This window comes from Cyphellophora attinorum (assembly GCF_001299255.1).
Source record: "Cyphellophora attinorum strain CBS 131958 chromosome Unknown Contig1, whole genome shotgun sequence".
Lineage (NCBI taxonomy): Eukaryota > Fungi > Ascomycota > Eurotiomycetes > Chaetothyriales > Cyphellophoraceae > Cyphellophora > Cyphellophora attinorum.
In genome coordinates, this window is record NW_017253229.1 from 1,851,362 (window position 1) to 1,873,620 (window position 22,259).

At 53.5% G+C, this 22,259-nt stretch overlaps 10 protein-coding genes across 10 annotated transcripts; 6 read left to right on the top strand and 4 right to left on the bottom strand.

The window, feature by feature from the left end:
- Positions 1-35: 35 nt before the first annotated feature.
- On the top strand, positions 36-2,309 carry AB675_950 (uncharacterized protein; the record flags this gene model as incomplete). The annotated part of the gene is made up of 4 exons (XM_018150050.1): positions 36-197; positions 248-318; positions 363-630; positions 681-2,309. 4 exons carry the CDS (start codon positions 36-38, stop codon positions 2,307-2,309), a joined length of 2,130 nt encoding a protein of 709 aa, XP_018005848.1.
- Positions 2,310-2,841: 532 nt separating this feature from the next.
- Positions 2,842-4,325, bottom strand: AB675_951 (Succinyl-CoA ligase [ADP-forming] subunit beta; the record flags this gene model as incomplete). The annotated part of the gene is made up of 3 exons (XM_018150061.1): positions 2,842-2,982; positions 3,039-3,160; positions 3,257-4,325. 3 exons carry the CDS (start codon positions 4,323-4,325, stop codon positions 2,842-2,844), a joined length of 1,332 nt encoding a protein of 443 aa, XP_018006030.1.
- Positions 4,326-5,069: 744 nt separating this feature from the next.
- On the top strand, positions 5,070-6,180 carry AB675_952 (putative succinyl-CoA ligase [ADP-forming] subunit alpha, mitochondrial; the record flags this gene model as incomplete). The annotated part of the gene is made up of 3 exons (XM_018150071.1): positions 5,070-5,225; positions 5,285-5,401; positions 5,458-6,180. The coding sequence occupies 3 exons, from the start codon at positions 5,070-5,072 to the stop codon at positions 6,178-6,180; spliced, it is 996 nt and encodes a 331-aa protein (XP_018005661.1).
- Positions 6,181-7,521: 1,341 nt separating this feature from the next.
- AB675_953 (uncharacterized protein) lies at positions 7,522-7,887 on the top strand (the record flags this gene model as incomplete). The annotated part of the gene is made up of 1 exon (XM_018150082.1): positions 7,522-7,887. One exon carries the CDS (start codon positions 7,522-7,524, stop codon positions 7,885-7,887), a length of 366 nt encoding a protein of 121 aa, XP_018005944.1.
- A 399-nt stretch (positions 7,888-8,286) lies between these two features.
- Positions 8,287-8,958, top strand: AB675_954 (uncharacterized protein; the record flags this gene model as incomplete). The annotated part of the gene is made up of 1 exon (XM_018150093.1): positions 8,287-8,958. The coding sequence occupies one exon, from the start codon at positions 8,287-8,289 to the stop codon at positions 8,956-8,958; it is 672 nt and encodes a 223-aa protein (XP_018005764.1).
- A 357-nt stretch (positions 8,959-9,315) lies between these two features.
- Positions 9,316-12,202, bottom strand: AB675_955 (putative phospholipase, mitochondrial; the record flags this gene model as incomplete). Its single annotated transcript, XM_018150104.1, has 2 exons — positions 9,316-9,471; positions 9,524-12,202. 2 exons carry the CDS (start codon positions 12,200-12,202, stop codon positions 9,316-9,318), a joined length of 2,835 nt encoding a protein of 944 aa, XP_018005665.1.
- A 513-nt stretch (positions 12,203-12,715) lies between these two features.
- AB675_956 (Fimbrin) lies at positions 12,716-14,729 on the top strand (the record flags this gene model as incomplete). Its single annotated transcript, XM_018150115.1, has 2 exons — positions 12,716-14,639; positions 14,698-14,729. The coding sequence occupies 2 exons, from the start codon at positions 12,716-12,718 to the stop codon at positions 14,727-14,729; spliced, it is 1,956 nt and encodes a 651-aa protein (XP_018005577.1).
- A 650-nt stretch (positions 14,730-15,379) lies between these two features.
- Positions 15,380-16,371, top strand: AB675_957 (Protein AIM2; the record flags this gene model as incomplete). The annotated part of the gene is made up of 4 exons (XM_018150126.1): positions 15,380-15,513; positions 15,581-15,836; positions 15,895-15,923; positions 16,011-16,371. The coding sequence occupies 4 exons, from the start codon at positions 15,380-15,382 to the stop codon at positions 16,369-16,371; spliced, it is 780 nt and encodes a 259-aa protein (XP_018005486.1).
- A 1,386-nt stretch (positions 16,372-17,757) lies between these two features.
- AB675_958 (uncharacterized protein) lies at positions 17,758-18,108 on the bottom strand (the record flags this gene model as incomplete). The annotated part of the gene is made up of 1 exon (XM_018150137.1): positions 17,758-18,108. The coding sequence occupies one exon, from the start codon at positions 18,106-18,108 to the stop codon at positions 17,758-17,760; it is 351 nt and encodes a 116-aa protein (XP_018005847.1).
- Positions 18,109-19,011: 903 nt separating this feature from the next.
- On the bottom strand, positions 19,012-21,190 carry AB675_959 (Retrograde regulation protein 2; the record flags this gene model as incomplete). The annotated part of the gene is made up of 3 exons (XM_018150148.1): positions 19,012-20,615; positions 20,670-20,797; positions 20,868-21,190. The coding sequence occupies 3 exons, from the start codon at positions 21,188-21,190 to the stop codon at positions 19,012-19,014; spliced, it is 2,055 nt and encodes a 684-aa protein (XP_018005398.1).
- Between the last annotated feature and the right edge of the window lie 1,069 nt (positions 21,191-22,259).

The window sequence follows — 22,259 nt, forward strand, 5'->3', positions numbered from 1 at the left end:
CAACCAAGTCGCTCATTGGACATTTGTCTTTCGCCATGCGATCGTCACTCGTTTCTGCGGGCCACGGCCTTGCCTTGCTTTCTGTGTTGAACTTTGCCAATGCTGGTCTTATGAAAAAGCGCCAAACGGGACAGACTTGTTACACAGACGATGCATACATGCAGATCTTTTCCTACGAGCCAAATCAGCCTGCAGTGGTACGCAAATCCGATCCCATTAGAAACCAAGTCACTGAACAAATGGACAGAACACCTTGTGTGCCAGTCTCCTTGGGGTACCAATTCCGACACAGGTTGTTGCCATCGTCAATACGACCACGTAAGTCATAATCTCTATTCACCGGCCGTACTAATACACGCCAGAACGATTTTCAATGCGCCGACTAGGACAATCACCATCACTTCGCCCGTCTATGTGTCAGCGAGCACGGAAACCGTGACGACCACAGAGTTTGACAATGCCGTCCCGGCAAAGCATCGCCGCGGCATACAGGCGCGCCAAGCAATGACCACGACCCTACCACCACCAAAGTTCGATGCGAATCTGCCTCTAACTAGTGCTTGTTCCTGCCGCTCGATCTACCCTGGTCTCTCATTGAACCCCATAGATGTCATTGCGACCAATGTTAACGTGAGTCTCCAATGCGTGTGACACACGGCGCTTTTCTGATCCATAGACAGACAAAAACGGTAGACGGCTTCACCACGGCCAATATCAACAACACGATCACGCAATCGGGCACGACGACTGTGACCGTGACTGAACACCAGAACATGACTCTTACAACCGTGGACACGGCAACGACCTCGACCGCCTCTGCCACACTGACCACGGAAATTACAACGTCCGCGACCACAACCACGGAGTCTGAAACGACGACGTCCTCATCCACTTCTGAATCTACATCCACAGTGTCAGCAACATCAAGCACAACCTCGTCGAGTTCTGAGTCAGAGGTCACCACAACAAGCAGTTCCTCAGGTGTCTCGGTCGAGCCAGAAAGTACCAGCACTAGCACATCCAGCTACACAGATATCTCAACGACAGAGGCTACATCTACGTCGGCCACTTCCACAGCCACTCCATCAGCTTGTCCGGGTAAGGACGGCACAGTGTACAGCCAAAATCCTGACGACTGCACCGAGTACGAGTATGTCTGCGGTCGCTCGTATGAGGAAGATTCTTTCATCGCTTCGTTTAATTGGGATACCCCAGAATTATGCAGCGATGCTTGTGACGAAAGCACCTTGCCTTGCGTTGGTGTCGTCTTCTTCGCAGATGTTGAGAAAGCGAGCTGCCGCCTCTTGAAATCGCTTGACGGTCCGATTGACGACCCTGCGGCTGTTGCCCTCCTCAAACGTCCGAGCACAGACGGGTCTTGCGGTTCAACCACCTCGTCGACGGTATCCGCAACCAGCACCACCTCCGGCGGGTATGAATGGGGAGGATATAATTGGAATACATCAAGCACTACTTCATCGTCTTCTCAGCCGCTTGAGGATACTTCAGCGACAACGATGACGACCACGTCGACGGAGAGCACCACCGAGACCTCCTCGACCTGGACGTACACGACTACCACGCCTGCCCCTGTGACGGATACTAGCACGACTCCCATATATCCAAATACCACGAGCAGCACGTCTACTTACACTGTGAGCATTTGGTCCGACTTCAACTTCACAGTAACCACTTCCGCATACCCCACTACGACCTCGTCGTTCGAAGTCAATGTGACCTCCACGGAAACGCCCTCCTACAACACCACAATGACCACATCCGAGTACACCACAACCACACCCGAAGTAACCACTACACCCAGCTACAACAGTAGCACGACTATCCCGAGCTATAATACTACCACGACCACTGACTACAACACAACCACTACGACATTCTCAGGCTACAACACGACCACCACATCGAGCTACGCCACCTATACTACATCAAACATGGAAAACGTGACCAGCACAACCACGGGTTACAACACAACTACCACTTCATTCCCCGGCTACAACACAACCACCACATCAAGCTACCCAACTTATACTACATCCAACATGGAAAACGTGACCAGCACAAGCACCACCTCGTACAACACGACCACGACCCCGTACACATACAACATGACCTCAACAACCTCTGCCACCACTTGTCCGCCAGCTAACACGGTCACGGTCCCAACTTACATCACGGACATCATGACCATCACGTCCAACATGACTGAGACAATCACCAAGACCGTCACTGTGACTCCGACCCCGAAGATGGAGATGAAACCGAAATGGCGCGCATGGCGTGGAGCATGAGGCCACGAAGAGTAGGAAGCAAGTGCCAGGAACGGAGCCGTGAAGTGAGTTGCTACTGGTGAAAGGAAAGTACCAAGTCTCGGGAAACGACGAGGACTTCGCGCTGCTGAAGTCGAACGATATGGTGGCAGGGAACAAAAGTTCGGCAGCTTCGCTGCATAGCATAGAAAGAGATCAGGGCAAGAGCGTCAGGGACCGGTTAGACGGCGTTGAAGGTTGATTCTCACACACGACACATCAGATCATACTAGATATATGACGTTATGGGTAATGGATTAGGGTAACAATAGACCAAAACTGAACTTTATGTCTCCCGTATCTGCTCCTCAACATTACTGCCTCGGGCTAGCAACCACATTGAGCAGTATGCCACTGGATAGCCACGTGGTTGAGGATTTGACACATACCTTACAGCCACTTCAAGCAATCAGAAGCCCGTGCAACCTATGATGAATGGACGTTTACCCGAAGATGCTTTCATCCGCCCGTGTGCGTAGTGCTTGGGCGGCTGCATACTCCCAAGATATCTTGCCTACGATCCAACAGGGCCTTGATCCAGCTCCTTCCTTCCAGGATCCATTTCCGCGGCCGCGGCAGCAGCCATCTCGGTCGCCTTCTTTGCCGCCTCTCCGAATCCCGCCGCGGCGTGAATGTCGAGGTCGCATTCCGCTATCTGTCATCTGCTGTCAACACCAACCTCCCAAACCAGCGGCTTCTGGGCATGCTTACCATCTGCTGTCCCTTCTCAGCGTTCGTGCCCTGCAGACGGACAACAATTGGAACTCTCAGTGGTCCTAGCTCGGCAGCGGCTGCGATGATGGATTCAGCGATCATGTCGCAGCGAATGATTCCTGCCGTCAAGACCTTCTGTCAGCACGCTGCTTCAGCCCTAGGAGAGTCGGACTTTCCGTCTGCAATAAGAACTGAGTGCAAAGTACAGCACTCACCACCATAAATATTCACTAAAATCACCCTAACCCGCTCATCATCCAAAATAATCCGAAACGCATCCACCATCGTCTCCTTGGTCGCCTGCCCACCCGCATCCAGAAAATTTGCACTCCTCCCACCATAAAACTCAACCGCATCATTCGTCGCCATCGCCAGCCCAGCACCATTGACTACATTCCCAATATCCCCCTCTAGCCTCACATACACAAGCCCTGATTTCTCGGCCTCGACTTCGGACTTCTCCCGCGCGGCTTTCTCTTCCCAGGAGAAAAGCTCTTTTTGGCGTGGGGCGGCGGCGTTGTCGAAGGAGAACTTTGCGTCGAGACATAGTAGTTGTTTGGAGTTTGTGCGGACGAGGGGGTTGATTTCGATTAGTGTGGCGTCTTTCTGCTTGAAGAGCGTGATGAGCTTCGTGAGGAGCGTCCGAAGGCCCTCGAGCTCCTCGTCGGGTAGATCGAGGGCTTTTTGGGCGGTGTACAAAGTCGTGGAGTCGACTTCATCGGCGAGGTAGTCAAAGCGGAGCTTCGCGACGGAGGAAGGGTCCGTTTTGGCGGCGTCTTCGATGTTCATGCCGCCGTGGCGGGAAACGATGAGTGCTGGGGCGGCTGCTTCGCGATCGATGGTGATGGAGAGGTAGTATTCGTTTGTGTAAGGGACCTTTTCGGCGATGTACAACTTCTCGACCTTGATACCCTCGGGTTTGGTTTGCTTGGTCACGAGGTGGTGGCCGAGCATGCCGCTCGCCAGCTTTTCGGCCTGGGAGGGTGAGTCAGCGAGCTGGATGCCGCCGGAGACGGAGCTGTTGAGGAACTGGCCCTTTCCGCGGCCGCCCGCGAGGATCTGGGATTTGAGGACGACTGTGTTGCCGCCGAGGGCCTCGGCGTGGCTGAGGGCTTCGGATGGTGTGGTCGCTAGATGGCCTTGTGGTACTGGGACGCCGGCGTCGCGAAGGAGGGATTGTGATTGGTATTCGTGGATGCTGAGATGACGGCGTTGGGAGAGTACATTGGTCTTGGCCCGTGCTTGCTGCCGCAGAGCTCGCGAGAGCGGTCGTAACGGATTCATGTTCGGAACGATCTTGAGCTGGTGGAAATTTTGCTACAGCCGGAAGCGAGTCTTGTGCCTATGCCACTGGGTGTTGTGGGAGTACTGATAATGGATCCTAGAGGCTTGAGATGTGTAAATAGATCCGGCAGCCGCCAGTCCAGATGTTGTTCTGACCTGAGATGGCTTCTCGGATGTTTTTCGTGTTCACAATATAAGTGCTCTGTCAAAGCATTCAGTATATCGCTAAGAGCTTTGGAGTACATGATCAGCCGGCTGGCGAAAGGTACAAGTCAGCAGTGCCCTTTCTCGAGGCCCGCGACATCGGATGGCTCCTGCTGTGAAGCCAGCCTCTTGAGGTCACAGCAACCATGACGCTACGCGCTGCGTTGATGTAGCTTGTCCCATGTCGGGAGGTTCAAATAGACTCAAACCTACACTTCCCGATGAATGTGAGCCGGTTTTCGTGGTTATTCCCCGCATTGCTGCGATGTCGTCCCGATGCGGGCGGAAGCTTTTGAGTGGTATGAGCTCAAGTCTTGTCTAGGTATATGGCGAGGTGAGGAAATGTCCTGTCACACACAGTTCCTCTTTTACTCGTAACATCAGTAGCGTGAGTCGGTCAACACTATCGAAGGAAGGAAAGGGCAGTCGAGACGAAACAGGGACCAAGTCGGGATCTGCAAAAACGCGGAGAAGGTGGAGTCATTGTGCGTATTCTGCTTTGGTACCTGAAAGCACCAATAGTGGAAATTGCTCGTAGGAATGAAGACGAGGGCTTCAACCCTGCTCGCGAGGGCGGCGGGCTCCCGATCGCATACACGACAATACAGCGCGCAAGCTCCCGGTTCGGCAACTGTTGGCAATCTAGTGGTTGACAGCAACACAAGGGTGATCTTCCAGGGTTTCACAGGACGAGCGGTAAGTGAACAGTCGTAGGTGACCATTCTCGTGATCCAAAAGGCTGATATTGGCTGCAGGCCACTGCCAATGCGAAGGACACCATCGCTTATGGCACGAGAGTCGTGGGAGGCGTCTCACCAGGAAAGGGAGGCCAAACTCACCTGGACTTACCAGTCTTTAGTACTGTGCGAGAGGTGAGCTTCGGGCATTGGTCCTTCTATCAGATCTCAATACTTAATTCGCCCCTTAGGCAATGAAGGAGGTCAGGCCCCACGCCACGGCAGTCTTCGTTCCAGCTTTGGCAGCTGGGAAAGCAATTGAGGAGGCAATCGAGGCTGAAGTCCCACTTGTGGTGTCTGTCGCGGAGCATATTCCAGTACATGATATCCTGCGGGTCCAACAGATACTCAAGACGCAATCGAAGTCTCGTTTGGTCGGTCCCAATTGCCCAGGCATCATCGCTCCTGAGCAATGTCGAATCGGTATCATGCCTTACCAGCAATACAAGCGTGGCCGCGTCGGCATCGCGTCGAAGAGCGGCACCCTCAGCTACGAGGCCGTTGGAGCCACAACGCGAGAAGGCCTCGGTCAGAGCATCTCGATTGGAGTTGGCGGGGATCTGTTGCCAGGGACGAGCTTGAAAGACGCGCTGGAGGTCTTTTACGAGCACGAGGAGACTGAGGGGATCATCATGATCGGAGAAATCGGCGGACAGGCTGAGTTCCATGCTGCAGAGTCAATAAAAGCATATCGTGCCAGGACACCGAATCCGAAGCCGATAGTAGCTATGGTTGCAGGGAGAACAGCGCCAGAAGGCAAAGTCATGGGCCACGCTGGTGCGCTGCTATCTTCTGGGAACGAAGGTGCGGAAGCCAAGGCTCAAGCGCTCGCTGCGGCAGGCGCAGTGGTGGTTCCTCATCCTGGCTTCCTTGGAACGGAAATGAAGCGCTTGCTGGATGAGTTGAAGAAGTAAATAGCAGGAAGTTAGAATCGACACGAGTGGCAAGTGCAATCCAGTATTTGCTTACATAATGCGCGCTATCTCAATTCCGTGTTGCTTGGCTTGACCCCAGATTCCCGTTCTCAACTTGAACCTCTGCAACCTATCTTCCTCATGGGGAAACAGCTAATGCTCGGTGCTGGATTGTGCTCTGCGAGTCTGTGCTCAGTCGTGAGTGGTATTGCCATGGCTCAGGTGAGAAAGGTGTAGAGTGGCGACTGCCCCGGACCCCCAGAGCGTCGCGTACCGATACCGCCTCCTCTCCACCATTAGCGCAGAGACGAAATCATGCGCAACACTCCATATGGCCGCTCAAGCGAGACTCCTTACCGCGTGGATGTGCTTGTCACATCGATCGAGATGTTCCTCACAAGGATTGTGATGTCCTGAAGTAGAAATGAACATTGGGCGCCTGTACGAGTATGCTTGGGGACGAAGCACGACGCCAGTGCTTTGCTTACATCGATCAGAGTATCAAAATAGCCGCCGAGCTAGTATGAGTTGAGAACAGTTTCAATGCTTGGGAACGAGGCTTTCGAGGCGACCGCAAGGCGACCGCGTGACCCGGCGCTTAAGGCCCCGGTCCCGTTCTGCATCACATCAGATCGGTCAAGCTACAGGACGCATGACTTGACAGCACTGCGCAGCACGATCACACGGATAGCAAGGCTGCATGTATGCGGCCTTCCCAATGACAAGTCACCGGTAGCGAGATGCTGCAGACACTGAGCAGATCGAGGCAGATTTTAATGCCAAGACATGGCTCTTTTGAGATATCAAAGGTACGTTACACAATTGTTATTTGAGAATCGACCTCCTCCAGTCCTATGTTTAGTGTTTCAGACCTCGATGATGTTCGCAGACGCCATACTAATCTAGCTCACAGTGGCGTCGAGCGCGCTTGTCGTCGTCTCCTCCGCAGACGTGGCTACGAGTGCGACTGTCAATTCGTCCTAGGAGTGACAGAAAGTCATCGCTCTGCATACACGCATTCCTTCTGGGAGACGACATCCTGCATAGTAACATTTTCTGTGCCTTGAGACTGCCTCGGCGGCTCTCAGCTTCTATTGAACGCCGTCCGCGCTCTCGTCCCATCGAATCCAGAGGTATAAAGGACTCCCTCGACTATCCTTCGTTGGGTCAATCAGAGAAACCTCTTACAGACCAATCTTTTCAACATTGCGCCGGACGCAACACCTTTCTTACCTTCCATACAGTTATCTCTTACGGACAGCGAAGCAAAGTCCATTCACTCGTTGATTTCTCCAGCCCCAGCATCAAGGAAACCCCCTTCAGCACCAAGGACAATCGAAGATGCAACTCACACGCTCAATCGCCATTCTTCTCGTCCTGCCCCTGACAGCCTTCGCTGTGCCTGTCCCTCAACGTAACGTGCCTCACATCTCGTGCAAGACTGCAGCCGGCTGCAGCCAGTATAAGCGAGAGCCCGAACCACTTCCACTCCCAGAGCCCGAGCCTGAACCACAGCGCAACGTCCCACATATCTCCTGCAAGACCGCCGCAGGGTGCAGTCAATACAAACGGGAGCCCGAACCTGCACCGCTGCCAGAGGCTGAACCTGAGCCGGTGCCTGAGCCAGAGCCTGCGCCAGAGCCCGAACCACAGCGGAATGTCCCTCACATCTCCTGCAAGACCGCTGCTGGCTGCAGCCAGGGCTAGGCACATGCCAGCTGGACAGGCATGGTGACTGGGAGAAGATGACCATGCGTGGTCGTTGACCTACCCGCGGGTGCTGGCAGAAAAACAAGGAGCTAGCAATTAGATCAACGCTGATACGACGTTGCTGGAAGCTTGGGAATTTTGAGTTATTAGTACTTAGCTATGATGATGTACAATACTTGAATGGAAATGGTTGCCTTGTTGCCCTGGAGGCTTCGCTCTGCTGGAAGGTGACGGTCAAGTGAATTCGAACAAAAGTGATCTGACGAACACTCTTTCGGAATCCTCATTTTTTGCGACCACAGCTTGCAGTCCTTTCTCGTGATTGTACTGAGCAGTCCACTGAACGCATCTGCTAACGCTGAGCGCCTATCCACCAAGACACCACTACCTCCCACAATGCCGGTCATCGCAGCAATAGCCGACGAGCATGACAACAGAAAGGGCTCCAAAGGCGCAAGAGCTCTTTATCAAATCTCCCTCGATCGCGTCGCAAATGCCATGCTGAATGAGCCCAAGTCATACGAACTGATCATGGCTCTGCCTTGGAAGCTTCAGCAGGACCTGTGGACACACGTTCTGGAAGATCGCCGAAAGCGACAACTCATCGAAGGCGAACTCGCGGTCAAGAAAGCCAGCATGCCTCTGATGGATTGGGAGGTCTATGCTGGTATCGACAAGAATGCTGAGTTCAATGAAGCTCACCCAGAAGAAGTGGTGACTGGTGACGAGATCAGCAAATACAACAAGGACTGGAATGATCGTTGTCTCTGGAGGAAGTTCCTCAAGTTGGCCGACGTTTCTCTTCCTGTCGAAAAAGTGTGGCAATGGCACCTCAAGGAGGAGAACACTCTATTTGTGTACGAGAAATCTGCGTCTTCTTCGATAAGATACGGCTGCACACTTACGAAGAAGCTTCGGGAAGGGATCTCCTACCATTGGATGAGCTCATTTCCCCTGGTCTCGCGAGGCACCGCCTGGACATGCTGCAGCATGCGTCTGCCTGTGGCATGTACCAACAGCAAGCTGATGGCGATGTCTATTGGGGCATCAACGAAGTCATGCACCTAAGGGTGAAAGCGTTGCGGTGGTCCGTTGAGGATGATTACATCCAATGCGAAGTTGGGGCAGGTTGGGAGAAGCACAAAATTGTGGAGATCATCATCAACGCACTGTTGAGTCCGATAGACGTACAGAGCGGCGAGAGTTTCCCAGCGAGAAATTCGTTCGTTAGACGCTACCTGAATCTGTTGGAAGGAGGAAATGAGAGCGCAATCACTCGTTGACGTTCGATCTGCAGAGCTCCAAGGGGGAGGAGTAGATCGACTCGCCGCACAGCCGTGTCTAAGTCATAGTATCAAGGGGTATCTTTCGCGCTGTACGTGAGGTAACCACCTCCCTGAGCAATAACGCCAACAATCCAGAAGCTCACAAAGCATTAGCAATGTCACCGCTCAATGCATCAACATCCTTGTCACTGATCTGTGGTCCACTGCCCGTCTCGCCCCTGTCCGTCTTCCCTCTCTTTCCATGAGTGAGCATCTGTCCCAACATGAAGTGATGGACATCCTCATCAGCCCAGTACTGCAGATGTCGTCAGCTTTGGCTCGAAATATGATGACGGGTCCTGACTTACGCTAAGGTGCGAGGCTATACTCGCCAGCAAACTGACATCAAACATGCCCTCCTGAATAGCATAATCAACACGACCATTGCTATTCAGCGCCTTCACTTTGGCCTCCTCACGCTTCAGCTTCTTGATGCGCTCCTGCTCGAGCTCGGGGTCGACGGCTGGCTTGACTGTTGAGTCTTCATCGCCCGCCGCCGACGCCGCGTTGCTGGCTTGGGAGCGTCTGCGCTTTTGAAAGCCGCTGTAGAGTGTTTCAATGTTGCTGTCGATGAGCACTTCGTCAGATCTGTCGGCTGTCTCCGCTAGGTCCTCCTGTTTTTTGCCATCTGCGATTGGGGTTTTAGGCCCGCCTGCCACGACAGTACCGTTGGGCAGTGTGATAGCTTGTGCCTTGGGCTTGTCTTGCGGCAGAGCTTGGTCTTCTCCCGTAATGCCTAGGCTTCGATTGATGAGGCTTGAGGCGACGCCCGAAGTCAATCCATACCAGGAGGACATGACTGACTGGCCGACCTTTTGAGTTATGTTCGCAATGCCAGGTGCACCGAAGAGCCCCTTCTTCGTATAGGGTAGTGCCTGCGGTGTTAGACCTGCCATTGCGGGCGATATCAGTGGTTCTATTCTGTAAGCGATCGGATCGGTAGGATGGAAGATGTTGTAGAAGTCGCCGAGCATAAGTGGCGAGGATGTTGTGATGGGGATCAGCTCCTTCGAGCGAGCCGAGCTGGCAGAGGTATTCTCGAACGGGTCTTTTCCGACTGGGTCGGGGTCGAAAGGAGAGAAGGCTAGGTCTCGGGTTGGCATTGAATTCCTTCCGGCGATTGTTCGACCTTTCAGCATCTGGAACAAGGCAATCGGGCTGCCCAGAGCAAAGAATTCGTGGACAGGGAAGTCGAACTTCAGGTCTGGCACTTCTAGTGTGGGACCTTTCGACGTTCTGCTTGACACCCGCCTTGGTCGCGTTTTGACCGCATCGTCTTGACGACAAAGCAGATCGAAGTACACAGCACTTCCCAGGGAGTGGCCACATAAGCTGACGCGTCCATTGAAGCCTGTACGCTTCTTGAACAGAGCGACGACCCTATTGCACTCTTGCTTCACGATTGATGCAATGTGCTCTCGGTAAGCGCTTTGATACAGTAGGATGTCCATTGCGAGATCGGTGAGCAGATTGCGGACAGCTGGGACGCCATCGACCGTGATGTCTTGGAGCGAAGGGTATTCCTCGTCAAACGGATCGTCGGCGTCGCCAAGATCGAACTCCTTTCTGTTGTGTTTGAGGCTCTGCTTTGGAAAGTCCAGCAGATGGCGCCAGCAGACGGGCAGAACTTGGACACGACAATTCTTCGGGTCGCCGCTTACAGCTTGTAAGTCTGGGCTAGCAGCGTACACTGCCTTCATGGTTTTGCGCATAGTGTTGACATCGTGAACAAAGTTTACGCTGTCCAGTCGCAGTCCGAGACGCTGTCCAATGCCATGTGTGACGAGGACAAGATGATCGATAGGTCGGTCTGGGTCTTCGCCGTCTTTCTCTCTTGCATCCTCCATTTCTTGTTGCTGCTCTGCTTGGGCGTCTTGCTCAGCCTCCTTTGAGCTTTCCACTCCCTGCGCTATACCCGCCAATGACGAGATTTGTCTCTCGAGCGCGTTGCGCTTCTTGGGCTTCTCGGGAGGTCTGTCGCCATCTTCCTTCGAGGCTTCAGGCTCAGGAACATTCTGCTGGGACCTTCGCTTGTCTGCTGTACTAGCTTTGTCGGCCGGCTTTGCACTTGGGTCGACGTAGCCACGAATGACTTTGAGTCCGCCACGACTGCCAAGGTTGGACCAGAGTGTGGAACTCATCCTCGAAACAAAGTCATCTGTCCTGTCTAGATATGCAACGTTCGCATCCTGATAAGTGACCATTGTGTGCATCCACGAGCCAAACAAGCGATACGTATTGCCTTGTTGCTGGGTGGTAGACTGTACTTCAGTCGGGGTCGCTGTCCCATCGGTTCTCGGCGCGTCCTGTTGCTCGAGCAATTGAGATTTAGGTCGAGGCCGTGGCTGGGACTGTGATCTGGCGGACGCTGGATTCCGCCAAGGCATAACCTTCAAATAGCCTTCTTCAAGCTGATTCGCAAGATTCTCGTCAGCGGGCTTCAAGACTGTGGTTGAATCCTGGAAGAACCAGCTGCCGCGCCTGACCTCGTAGACGGGACCGAGCCAGTATGCGGGCTCCAGCTCGCGCCGTTCAACGTGCACATCGAAGAGACCATCCTCATTCACCGCAACGGCTGTCGCAGTCGGAGAGGAGTCATCATCGGCGGAATCATCCTTATCAAGGGATAGGAACGCAGCTTCAAGCTTTTCAGAGTCTTGGTCTGAAAATTGAACATACTTCTTTGGGACGCCCGCTGTCTTGGTGTTGTCAGTGGCCGAGTCTTGAGTTGCCAAAGTTTTCCGCTTCGCAACATCTACAGCATAGTACCACTTAGCAACGATCGGTGGACAGTCACGTGGGTACTTCTTCAAGCTCGGCGAAGGTCGATATATATTGACAGCGTGATCAAGACCGGGAGCCTGGCGCAATCCCTCGGGCTTTGGCTGAGATTTCACTTGTGGCGATTTGGGAGTAGGCGTGCTGCTACGGCTCCACGGCGACAACGAGCCCAGGAAACCTGCTGAGGCCTTGCCCTGGTCAGCCATACTCAGCCGCCGGAGGGCTCGTGTCAACGCGGAAATGCGATCCAGCTTCTCGACATAGGTGCGCTGCTCGGACAGCGAGCGTCTGTAACGAACAATTCAGTCGCCAGAAAGTATCGGATTAGCGAGCGAGTGTACTCTCAATCAGCCTGTTTGAGGAAACTCGAAACTTGGCTTCACTCGAATCGCGAAACAAGGCAATCGCGTGGACAATCGAAGGCAACTGGCTTAGCCACAGCAAAATATTGGCAGTAAGCACAGCCACAGTGACGTACGCGTAGTAAGATGCTAGGCGCTCCGTGGGCTTCCATTGAATTGAGTCGAGTACAAATTGTTGTACACACACGCGCGGCTTTCGTTCAGGCACCGATATTATTTCGCTGCGCAATAACAATATCTGAGCAGCATTGCTCCTTCAGCTGTTGGCAGTCAATCTTCCTCATTTCCTTCCTGCCACTGCATACCTAGCATTGCTTTCAGCGACGGAGCGCGATAGCGCCCCTCCACCCCTCCAATATGGCCGCCATCCTCAAATTACAGAGGAAGTACCCACAATTCCCTCAGAATGAAATCTTTCAGTTACAAGATGCCTTCCGACGACTAGACGTCGACGACAAGGGCTACCTCGACGAGGCGACAGTCATTAAGGCCACCCAGACATCCGAGCGTCAAAACTACGATGTTGTCCGCCAGGCACTGAAGGAGGTCGAGTTGGATAGTTCGCGAAGAGTTGAGCTAGAAGATTACGTTGATCTCATCTCAAAGCTGCGCGAGTCCTCGCCTGCACAGCAGCGGACAGCAGCAGGTCCTGTCAAGTCTGCAGGATTGGCAGGCAATGGGCCTCCTGCGGTTAAGCATGCATCGAAACCAAGTCTGGGAGGAGGTTCAGGCGGCAGAATCACAGTGGGAGGCTCTACTGCAAGCTCCACGCACACCATCAACGAAGATGAGCGCGTTGCGTTCACGACCCATATCAACGCAGTCCTTGCCGGCGATGCCGACATTGGCCAGCTTCTCCCATTCCCTACTGATTCCTTCGAGATGTTCGATGCCTGCAAAGACGGCTTGGTGTTGGCCAAGCTCATCAATGACAGCGTACCAGATACCATTGACGAGCGTGTCATGAACAAGGCTGGCCGAAAGATCAAGTCTCTTAACGCCTTCCACATGACCGAGAACAACAATATCGTGATCGAGTCGGCAAAGGGTATCGGGTGCTCGGTGGTCAATATTGGTGCAGGAGACATCATTGAAGTTCGAGAGCACTTGATCCTGGGTCTCATTTGGCAGATCATTCGTCGTGGTCTGTTGGGCAAGATTGACATCAAATTACACCCCGAGTTGTATCGATTACTCGAAGACGACGAGACACTCGAGCAGTTCCTACGACTTCCTCCCGAACAGATTCTTCTCCGATGGTTCAATTACCATCTGAAGAATGCCAAGTGGCCAAGACGCGTCACTAATTTTTCAGGCGACGTGAAGGATGGCGAGAACTACACTGTGCTGCTCAATCAGCTCGCACCGGATACCTGCTCGAGAGGGCCACTGCAGACACAGGATCTTCTGCAGAGGGCCGAGCAAGTGCTACAGAACGCAGAGAAGCTGGATTGCAGAAAATTCCTCACGCCTACTTCCTTGGTCGCCGGTAACCCGAAGCTGAACCTGGCATTCGTTGCCAATCTATTCAATACCCACCCTGGCCTGGACCCGCTGGAAGAGGGCGAAAAGCCGGAGATCGAGGACTTCGATGCCGAAGGCGAACGCGAAGCACGGGTCTTCACGTTGTGGCTCAACTCAATGGACGTACAGCCTGTGGTTCAGTCTTTCTTCGACGATCTCCGAGATGGTGGCATTCTACTGCAGGCGTACGACAAGGTCATTCCTGGTAGTGTCAACTGGCGACATGTCAACAAGCCTCCAGCACACGGCGGAGAAATGTCAAGGTTTAAAGCAGTGGAAAACACAAACTATGCCGTTGAGCTTGGCAAGCAGAATCGTTTCAGCTTGGTTGGGATCCAGGGTGCCGATATCACTGATGGACAGCGCACACTGACGCTCGGCTTGGTCTGGCAACTTATGCGGAGAGACATCTTGAACACCCTAGCGGCCGTATCACAACGTATGGGCAAGCGCGAGTTGACCGACTCTGACATGATCAAATGGGCGAACGAAATGGCACGGAAAGGTGGCAAGAACACGAGCGTACGGTCATTCAAAGATCCCGCAATCCTGTCAGGCGTGTTCCTGCTAGATGTGCTCAACGGGATGAAGCAAGGTTATGTCGATTACGATCTTGTGACGCCCGGCAAGAACGATGATGATGCTTATGCCAACGCCAAGTTGAGCATCAGTATCGCTCGTAAGATGGCTTGCACCATCTACTTGGTACCGGACGATATTGTGCAGGGTCGCGCTCGTTTGGTCATGACCTTTGTCGGTAAGTCATTTTCTGCAAATACTTCTCTTCTTACTATGTATGCTGACAACCTTCCCAGGTGCACTCATGTCTGCGGCCGAAAGGTTGTGAACGACAGTTGACGGAATTGCTCCTTCCGTACTTCTGGCCGTGCAGTGCCCGGTCTGTGGGCAGGGTAGAGCGGGCTGCCGCGTCGGCACTGCCAGATACTTGTGAGCGTTGAGGCGTCTAGCAAGAAAAGCGTTGCTCTTCAAGCACCTCTGTCCAGTTGCAACAGGACGATGTCTAAAGCTTTCGTGGACCGGGAAATAGTGTACGATCTACACCTTCGGTACCGCCTCGGGATGCTTACGTGATGACCTTCGATGTGGGCATGCCCTTATGCCCCTCGGTGACAACATCGGTGCCCCTCGTACAAGGCCGTCGGTAATAACGTAGGTTAGATACCTAGGAACGAACGGCAGTCTATGTCCGCTTCACAGTCCGAGAACCCCTAATTGTTCTCCATAGTTCCTGCAGACAAGTTCGGTGAAGTAGACGTAAGGTACGCAACACGGCAGTAGCCTCTCGTAGGTGTGCCTTACGCAACACCTCCCCACCTGATCCACTCCATGAGGTGTGCCTCAAGATCACGGTCTTATATCAACGTGCATCTTACTCGATCTGCTCATCGTCCACGACGTCTCAGTCAATTGACATTGCCATCACTCAAACAAACATTCAGCACAGCTTCCGTCAGATCACATAATCCACTACCAGCCATGGCCTCTCATCCTCCCGGCAGTTGTTGCTACAAAGGCGTCAGACATGAGGGTACTCCTCAAGGAAAGATCTCGAAGCTCGGCGATTTTGAGGTCTACACCGTTGGCGAGCCAAGCGAATATGGTGTTCTGATGTATGTCTGACTTCCACACCCCGTAGCTACCAACCAAAACACATCGCTGAGCACGCTACCTAAACAGCATCACCGACGTCATCGGCCACAAGTTCAACAACGTTCAGCTCATCGCTGACCAGTTTGCCGCCAATGGCTACTTCGTCATGATGCCCGACCTATTTGACGGGAACCCAATCACGCTCAACCGCCCTGAAGGCTTCGATATCATGAAGTGGCTTGGCGGCGAGTATCATCCCAACAAGCGTGCTCATGATCCTCCTCATGTCGATCCGATCATCGACAGCTGTATCATCGAGTTGCGTCAGAAGCATGGGATCAAGGTGAGCCGACTGGGGAGCGTTTGCAACTGGGCCTTCTCGATACTAACATATTTTCCAGAAACTTGGTGCTGTCGGCTACTGCTTCGGGTAAGACCACCCACCATACTATAGCAGCACACCACTCTCCCTCCGGCCCCGTATGAAACGATTACTAACACCTGATCCCCGTGACAGCGGCAAGTACGTCGTCCGCCACCTCCTCCCCGACTCCGGCAAATTCGACGCCGGCTACACCGCCCACCCCTCCTTCGTCGAAGAGGCCGAACTCAAGGACATGCGCGGCCCGCTATCGATCGCCGCCGCCGAAACCGACACCATCTTCCCCACGGAGAAACGCCACCAAACGGAAGAAATCCTCAAGGAGTCCAAATTGCGCTACCAAATCAATCTGTACAGCGGTGTAGAGCACGGCTTTGCGGTCAGGGGCGATCCGGAGAAGCGGGAGGTGCAGTATGCCAAGGAGGCGGCGTTCTTGCAGGCCGTGCAGTGGTTTGATGAGTTTTTGAAGGGGGAGAGCTTGAGGCGAAGTAAGTGAGTCTGCTTGCCGTCTCCATTGTTTGACTTCCGCCCGGAGGAATTGGCGGTTCTCGTGCGAGCGACGGACAAGCTCTTTTGCACATAGTCGACTTCCTGAGTGCGATGGATCGAGTGTCAGCACGGTCGCTTCTCGCGAGACATCTCCAACCGGGCTCTAATCTTTAGGAGCAACAAACAAAATGTGTACCATGATTTCTGTTCCCGCCCATGTCTGAAGTCGTGGATGCAGAGTTTCGTCAGGTTCCCTCCCGAACGTAGATGTATGAAGCAGTGGATGCAGAGTTTCGTTAGATTCTTCCCCAACGCAGACGATACCTTTCTAGCCGCGACTTGACCAGCCATAAGAATCATCAGAGGCTTGGTATCTGATATCAGTTGATGTATTCTTGTCGAAAAGCGTTGCACCAGGTTGTCGATAAGCATAGGCTGACAAGCATACTCACCCACGACACCTGGAATAGCATCGACCACAATTACAGTTCCACTGGCTACCATGCCACGGAAAGATCTTTGAAAAATGCTCGTGATAGCGTCAAGGATGTTGTAGAGTTTCTGCACAGCTTGATGCCTCGAGCTGGTCATTCAAGCATCGGATCGAATCGACAGGTTGTTCAAGGATCATGATCACGATGGTCGGGCCCTGGAGGGGCAAGAATCGCAGAGATCCAGCAGACTCAATGATTGATTGGTGATATCCCCTGGTCCAAGTGGCATAGGACTCGTCAATGCCACTCCATGGTTGACGAGAGCGGTCCACAGAGTCCAAGAACAGCAGAAACTGCAGCCATGAAGCGCGGGAAGTATCTGCGAACCTTGTCGCTGCTTCAACTGGTTCATATTCTGGTCCTGTGTACCTTGTTGAAGACGTAAAATGACCGTCCATGCTTGCTTGCACGACAAGGCGTTGTAAGAGGCTACACATCTGGTCTGGCAGACCCCGGAATAAGCGACGTCCTCCAGGCTGAGTGTTTGTGCACTGTTTCCAGAAAAGCCCAATGAGGGCTGTTTCGAGGAGGTCCAGAACTTCTGCATTACAACCGAACAAAGGCAACTCGAATTGCGTTTGATGTGTGTGAAAGCCGAGAAACCCAAGTGCATTAAGTATCGCATTGTCCATGCTCTCATCGATTGACCGAAGGGAACTGTCCCATCGGTGGTAGCTCGTTTTCTTCTGAACTCCCTTTTTAGCCGCCCTGGTCTGACCAATGTAATTGATATGGAACTTGGAGGACTCTGACGCGTAGTAAATGGCGTTCCTCCAGTGCCCAATGCGGACCTGCAGTGCTTGTGCTTGCTTCCATGAACCAAGGAATGACAGCAGCCGGTGCAACTCCTGATGCGTTAACGAATACGTCCGAATGTAGATCCAACCACGTGGGTCAGTCTATTTTGGCAGGCTCGGGGCATCCTCCTTTGGCGCATTTTGGTCGTGTACTATTAGACTGGTGACCGGCAGGCTCGGGACATACTTCTTTGGCGCATCTAGGGCGTGCTCCTCTAGATTGGCGAGTGGCAGATCCATCTGCTCATTGGTTGAAGCTGCGACAGGCAACTGAGACCTGAGCCAGTCGATCTCAAGTTGCATGCGGCCAACACGATTGTCCGGAGCCTGTGGTGCCCATAGTTGATCCTTGCGTGAAGGTGCTTTGATAGGGGTCCATGGCCGAGCTGTTTGTTCATCGGTGGAAGCTGTGACAGCGAAATGAGATCGGAGCGAGTTGATCCATGGCTGCATCTCGGTAACCTGACTCTCCTGATCTTGTACCGCGCTCCCCAGCGGCTCGTTGTCCGGATGTGACCCAGACTTTTCCAGAGCTTTTGAGCTCGAAAGGAGAACATAGGCTGACGCTGGCCTTGGTACGGACTGTGTTCGGTGTGCTTCTGCGAACCACATTACCTGCTGATGGTAAGAGGCCGGTGTGTATATGGACGACCGTCTTCCCAGTGGATGACGAATACTCTGTTCCAGCCCCAGAGCAGGCTGGGTAACTTTCGAGCCTCCAAGGAGCAGGCGTAGGCCCTCATTCGATGTCTGACACGGCCTCTCTACCAGCGCACCCTATGCATCCTGGTTGGAAGCGACCGCCTGAAGAGACTGAGTAACCTGGCTCTCGTCAAAGGGTGCAAATGCACGTCGAAGAAAGCGGTGCTCGAGTTTCGATTCCAACAATGGTGGTAGCTGGCTGGTTTGGAAGCTGGGGTCTGCCTGTGACTTGGCCATCATTTGAGCTTTTGGGTCACTAGTTCGCAGCTTCTTTGGATGGCGATCGAACCTTGAAGCCCACAACAGCCCCTTGATAGTCGTTCTTTAGACGGAATCAGCGTTGACTTTAGCCTCTGGGATCTTCGACAGCGATATTGTATCAGGTCCTGTGCTTGTGAGCTTATGTTCATGACCAAGTTGTACTTTGCTGCTTACCACAGCGGACTGCTGCGGGTCTCACCATGTGAATCACCAGACAATGACTTGTGTCGCCAGCTCTGCAGAAGCGAATGGCGCTATAGGCCCTGGTAGAGGGTCTCAGTAAGAACCAACCACAACTTTGTCCATACGAATGGCCACATTGCAATCTGATTCACACGCCCCGTATTGATGCAGGCCGCCTGACACTGCACAGATCCGAGTGGAAGCTTTAGTCTAGCATGGTTTCTCCACGAATTGCTCCGACTCCCTCAGGACGTCAACCTGAATCGGTACGCCAAAGCCCTTGTAGTCCTTCCACTGTTTCTTCTTGCCAAGCTTCTCCCAGTGCTTTATCGGATCGTTGATCGCGTCTTTATGTGTCATCAGGTTCTCCCCATTGGCACCGCCCAACGCTCTCAGTGTGACCCTCACACCCTGGCTCAGCCCCTTCTTCCCCAACCCTTCCGACCATTCCGCCGTCAAGCTGATCCGCTCACTCATCCTCCTCCCATCGGAGAACTCTCTTCTAAACCCACGCGGATACACCGACCCAACCAATCCGGCGACCCTCCCCAGATACTCCGCCCACCACCCCTCTTGCGCCGTCAGCACAGCCCGTAACTTCGCCTCACGTACACTGTCCCACTCCTCAGACACCTCGCTTCCCTCTGCAGCCCACCGCGCTTTCAGTGCCAAAGCAAGAACAGCGCGTTGGCCGTGACTTACACCATGTGCGGATGCGAGCGCACCGGTGAGGGGCAGCATGAGGGCGTTGCAAGCGCGCGTCTCCTTAGGGTGGGAGTTGCCGATGTACATGGTGTTGGCGAGGGCGGTGCAGACCGCGAGGGAGAAGTGTGGGGATGGGATCGAGCGGTCGAGCTCGGGCGAAGGAGGCGGGAAGGCGGAGTAAAGAAGTGACGCTATGTGGTCGATGCCCGCTGCGCTGTTTGAGGGAGCGATGCTGCTTCCGGCATCGTTAGATTGCTGTGATGTTGATGGCTGTTGCAGGGCTAGAGCATTAGTGGCGGCGACCAGAGGGTGGTCCTTCTTCACTGAATCCGGCAGAAGCTCAAACAGCCAGCCTTCCCTCACGCCCCCCTGACAGAAACGCACGTCGTTGATGACGCCCGGCAGAGCCTCCACAAGGCATTCAACCAGGAACGCCACAGCAGGTGCTTGCCTGGCTCGACGTTTGCTGACTCGGAAAATCCCCTTACCCCTCAACTCCTTGAGGGACTGTTCGCCGTCATGGACCCCCTCATCGTGGTCGGCTGCCTCGTTGTCTTCGAGGCTCATCGCCGCCAAGTCACTGATTTCTTTCGTTGCAAGCCACTCTTTCCGTGAGATGGTAAAGCCATTGATGATTGGTATCGGATAGGGACGAACACGGTGATTGGCCATACAGAGGAATCCCCATCCGCGAAAGCCGCCGCCGGAAAGATACAAGGTCAGGCCTCCGTGCGCAGCTTGTCGAGCGAGAGGACGGGGTAGTTCGAGGCCAGACTGGAAGGCGGCTTGGAAGGCGGACTTGAGCTCTGTCCCGAGGCTTGCCTTGGCGGCTCCGAAGGCTGGGTTATCGTTTGTGGTGCTTGCGCTAGCTATTGATTCATCACCTACAGTAGTTGCAGTTGTCGAAAATGAGTGGGCTGAAGTTATGCTGACGGCTGAGGAGGGGCCTATGTTGTTTGACGATAGCGGAGGATACTGCCGGTGCAGTGCGGCAAGTCGCCTGGAAAGAGCAGCAGCGCCATAAGGGAAGGAGACGCTCCCTTTCGGGCTTGTCTGTGGAGTTGACTCTGGGTCGGGTGTGTGTAGATAAGTCAACTGAGCTGAGCCCCCTGGGTGGTCTTTGATTAGCATAAGTGCATATCTGTGGGTAAGTCGCAATTTACCTCCAAGATCCATTACTAGACCCTCAACAGAGTCGAAGCTACTCGCTACACCCATAGCCCCTATTCGTCCTTCGTCTTCTTTGCTTAGCATATCAACCTCCCATCCTGTGGCTTTCGTGATCTGTTGACTGCAGATTGTGGTCAGATTGCGACCTGTGGGCTCATGATGTCAGCATGAAAGCTCCAGATTCTACTCACCGGTAGTCTTGACTATTGAGGGCGGTCCTAGTGGCCTCCGTGGCCAACACCTTCACGCATTCTGGGTCATCAACACCAAAATCTTCGCACACGAGCTTGAATTTTCGCAGGCCGAAGACAACTTCATCGATGACATCTTGCGGAATTGGGCGTCTCGTATCGGGTTGCTCTGCGGAGTACTGTGCATCGTATAAAGATATGCCTAGCCGATCCTGATATACGGTTGGGAGAGACCGGGTAGATGGTGGCGCGAGGTCCGTGATTGAGAGGCGTATGCCATTGCTGCATGTGACGCCGGTGTTAGCATCGGGGATGGGAAGCATAGCCGCGGTAGGAGGCTAGTGATAGGAATAAAACCGGTTGACGGTGACGATGTAAAGGCTGATGTTGAGATAGGGCATCGTATGCTTTGGAGCCTTGAGATGAGCATACCTTCCCATGTCAACGATGGCATGTAGGCCATTGCTGCTCGATGGAAGAGACAACATGGCCACGGAATGACCAAGAGTACTGTATGTCTGTTCGAGTGAAGTTCACTGCTTGTGTCGATGTATGTCAACGGGACGGTTGCCTCGTTGCCTCTTTCCTTGGTTGTGCAGAAGGTTCCTCCGCTAAGCATGAGGCGCTCGAACGAAAGAGGATGGCAGCAGGGAAACTGCCGCGCGATAACGCATTTTTGATTGTGAGTTGAGCAGGAAAGCGCTGTGCAGGGTCATCGTGGCTGCCAGTGTCAAGAAATTTCTTTTGGCTGTTATTACAGGGCAGGGAAAGAGCACGTGGGTCGGATGTGGCCTCTTACTCCGAAAATACCTACCTAAGTACCCGCAGTGTTCTGAAATTCTCAACTACCTTGAAATACTTGACGAATGGACTTTCATTTTGGTCGAGTCTTCACAATCGAATGATACAGGCTCTATATGTCCCAGTAGCTGCAGAAATTGAATTGATGGGAGCCCTACAGACCGGCTGAAAAAGAAACGACATCCACGAGCTGTGAGTGCTCATCTTAGCGTTTCAGGTCAGAGAGGGCACTAGAGGTCTAACATTGTTTCGCTGGTCAAGAGAGCGGGCTCCTCATAAGCCTCCTCAGAGCGCTGGTCAGCGGAATCAATTCAGAGTGATTGTTCTGGTCAGGGAGGGCGCTGTAGCATTCTCTCACAACCATGGCAGATTGGAATTGTGAAACGTTCGGTGATGTCTCCTCATGTTGGTCCTGTGTGGAAATGCCCGCCCACATACTGGACAATGCACCATCTTCTTTTCAGTGTGTGTCCTTGCATGACGAGCGGCGGCATCGGATGTTGCGAAAGTTGCTGAACAGCCATGTGACCCTGCACAGGGACATGGGTATGCTCTCTTCTCTTCCCCAGATGGTACGGCTGCTGAATTTGT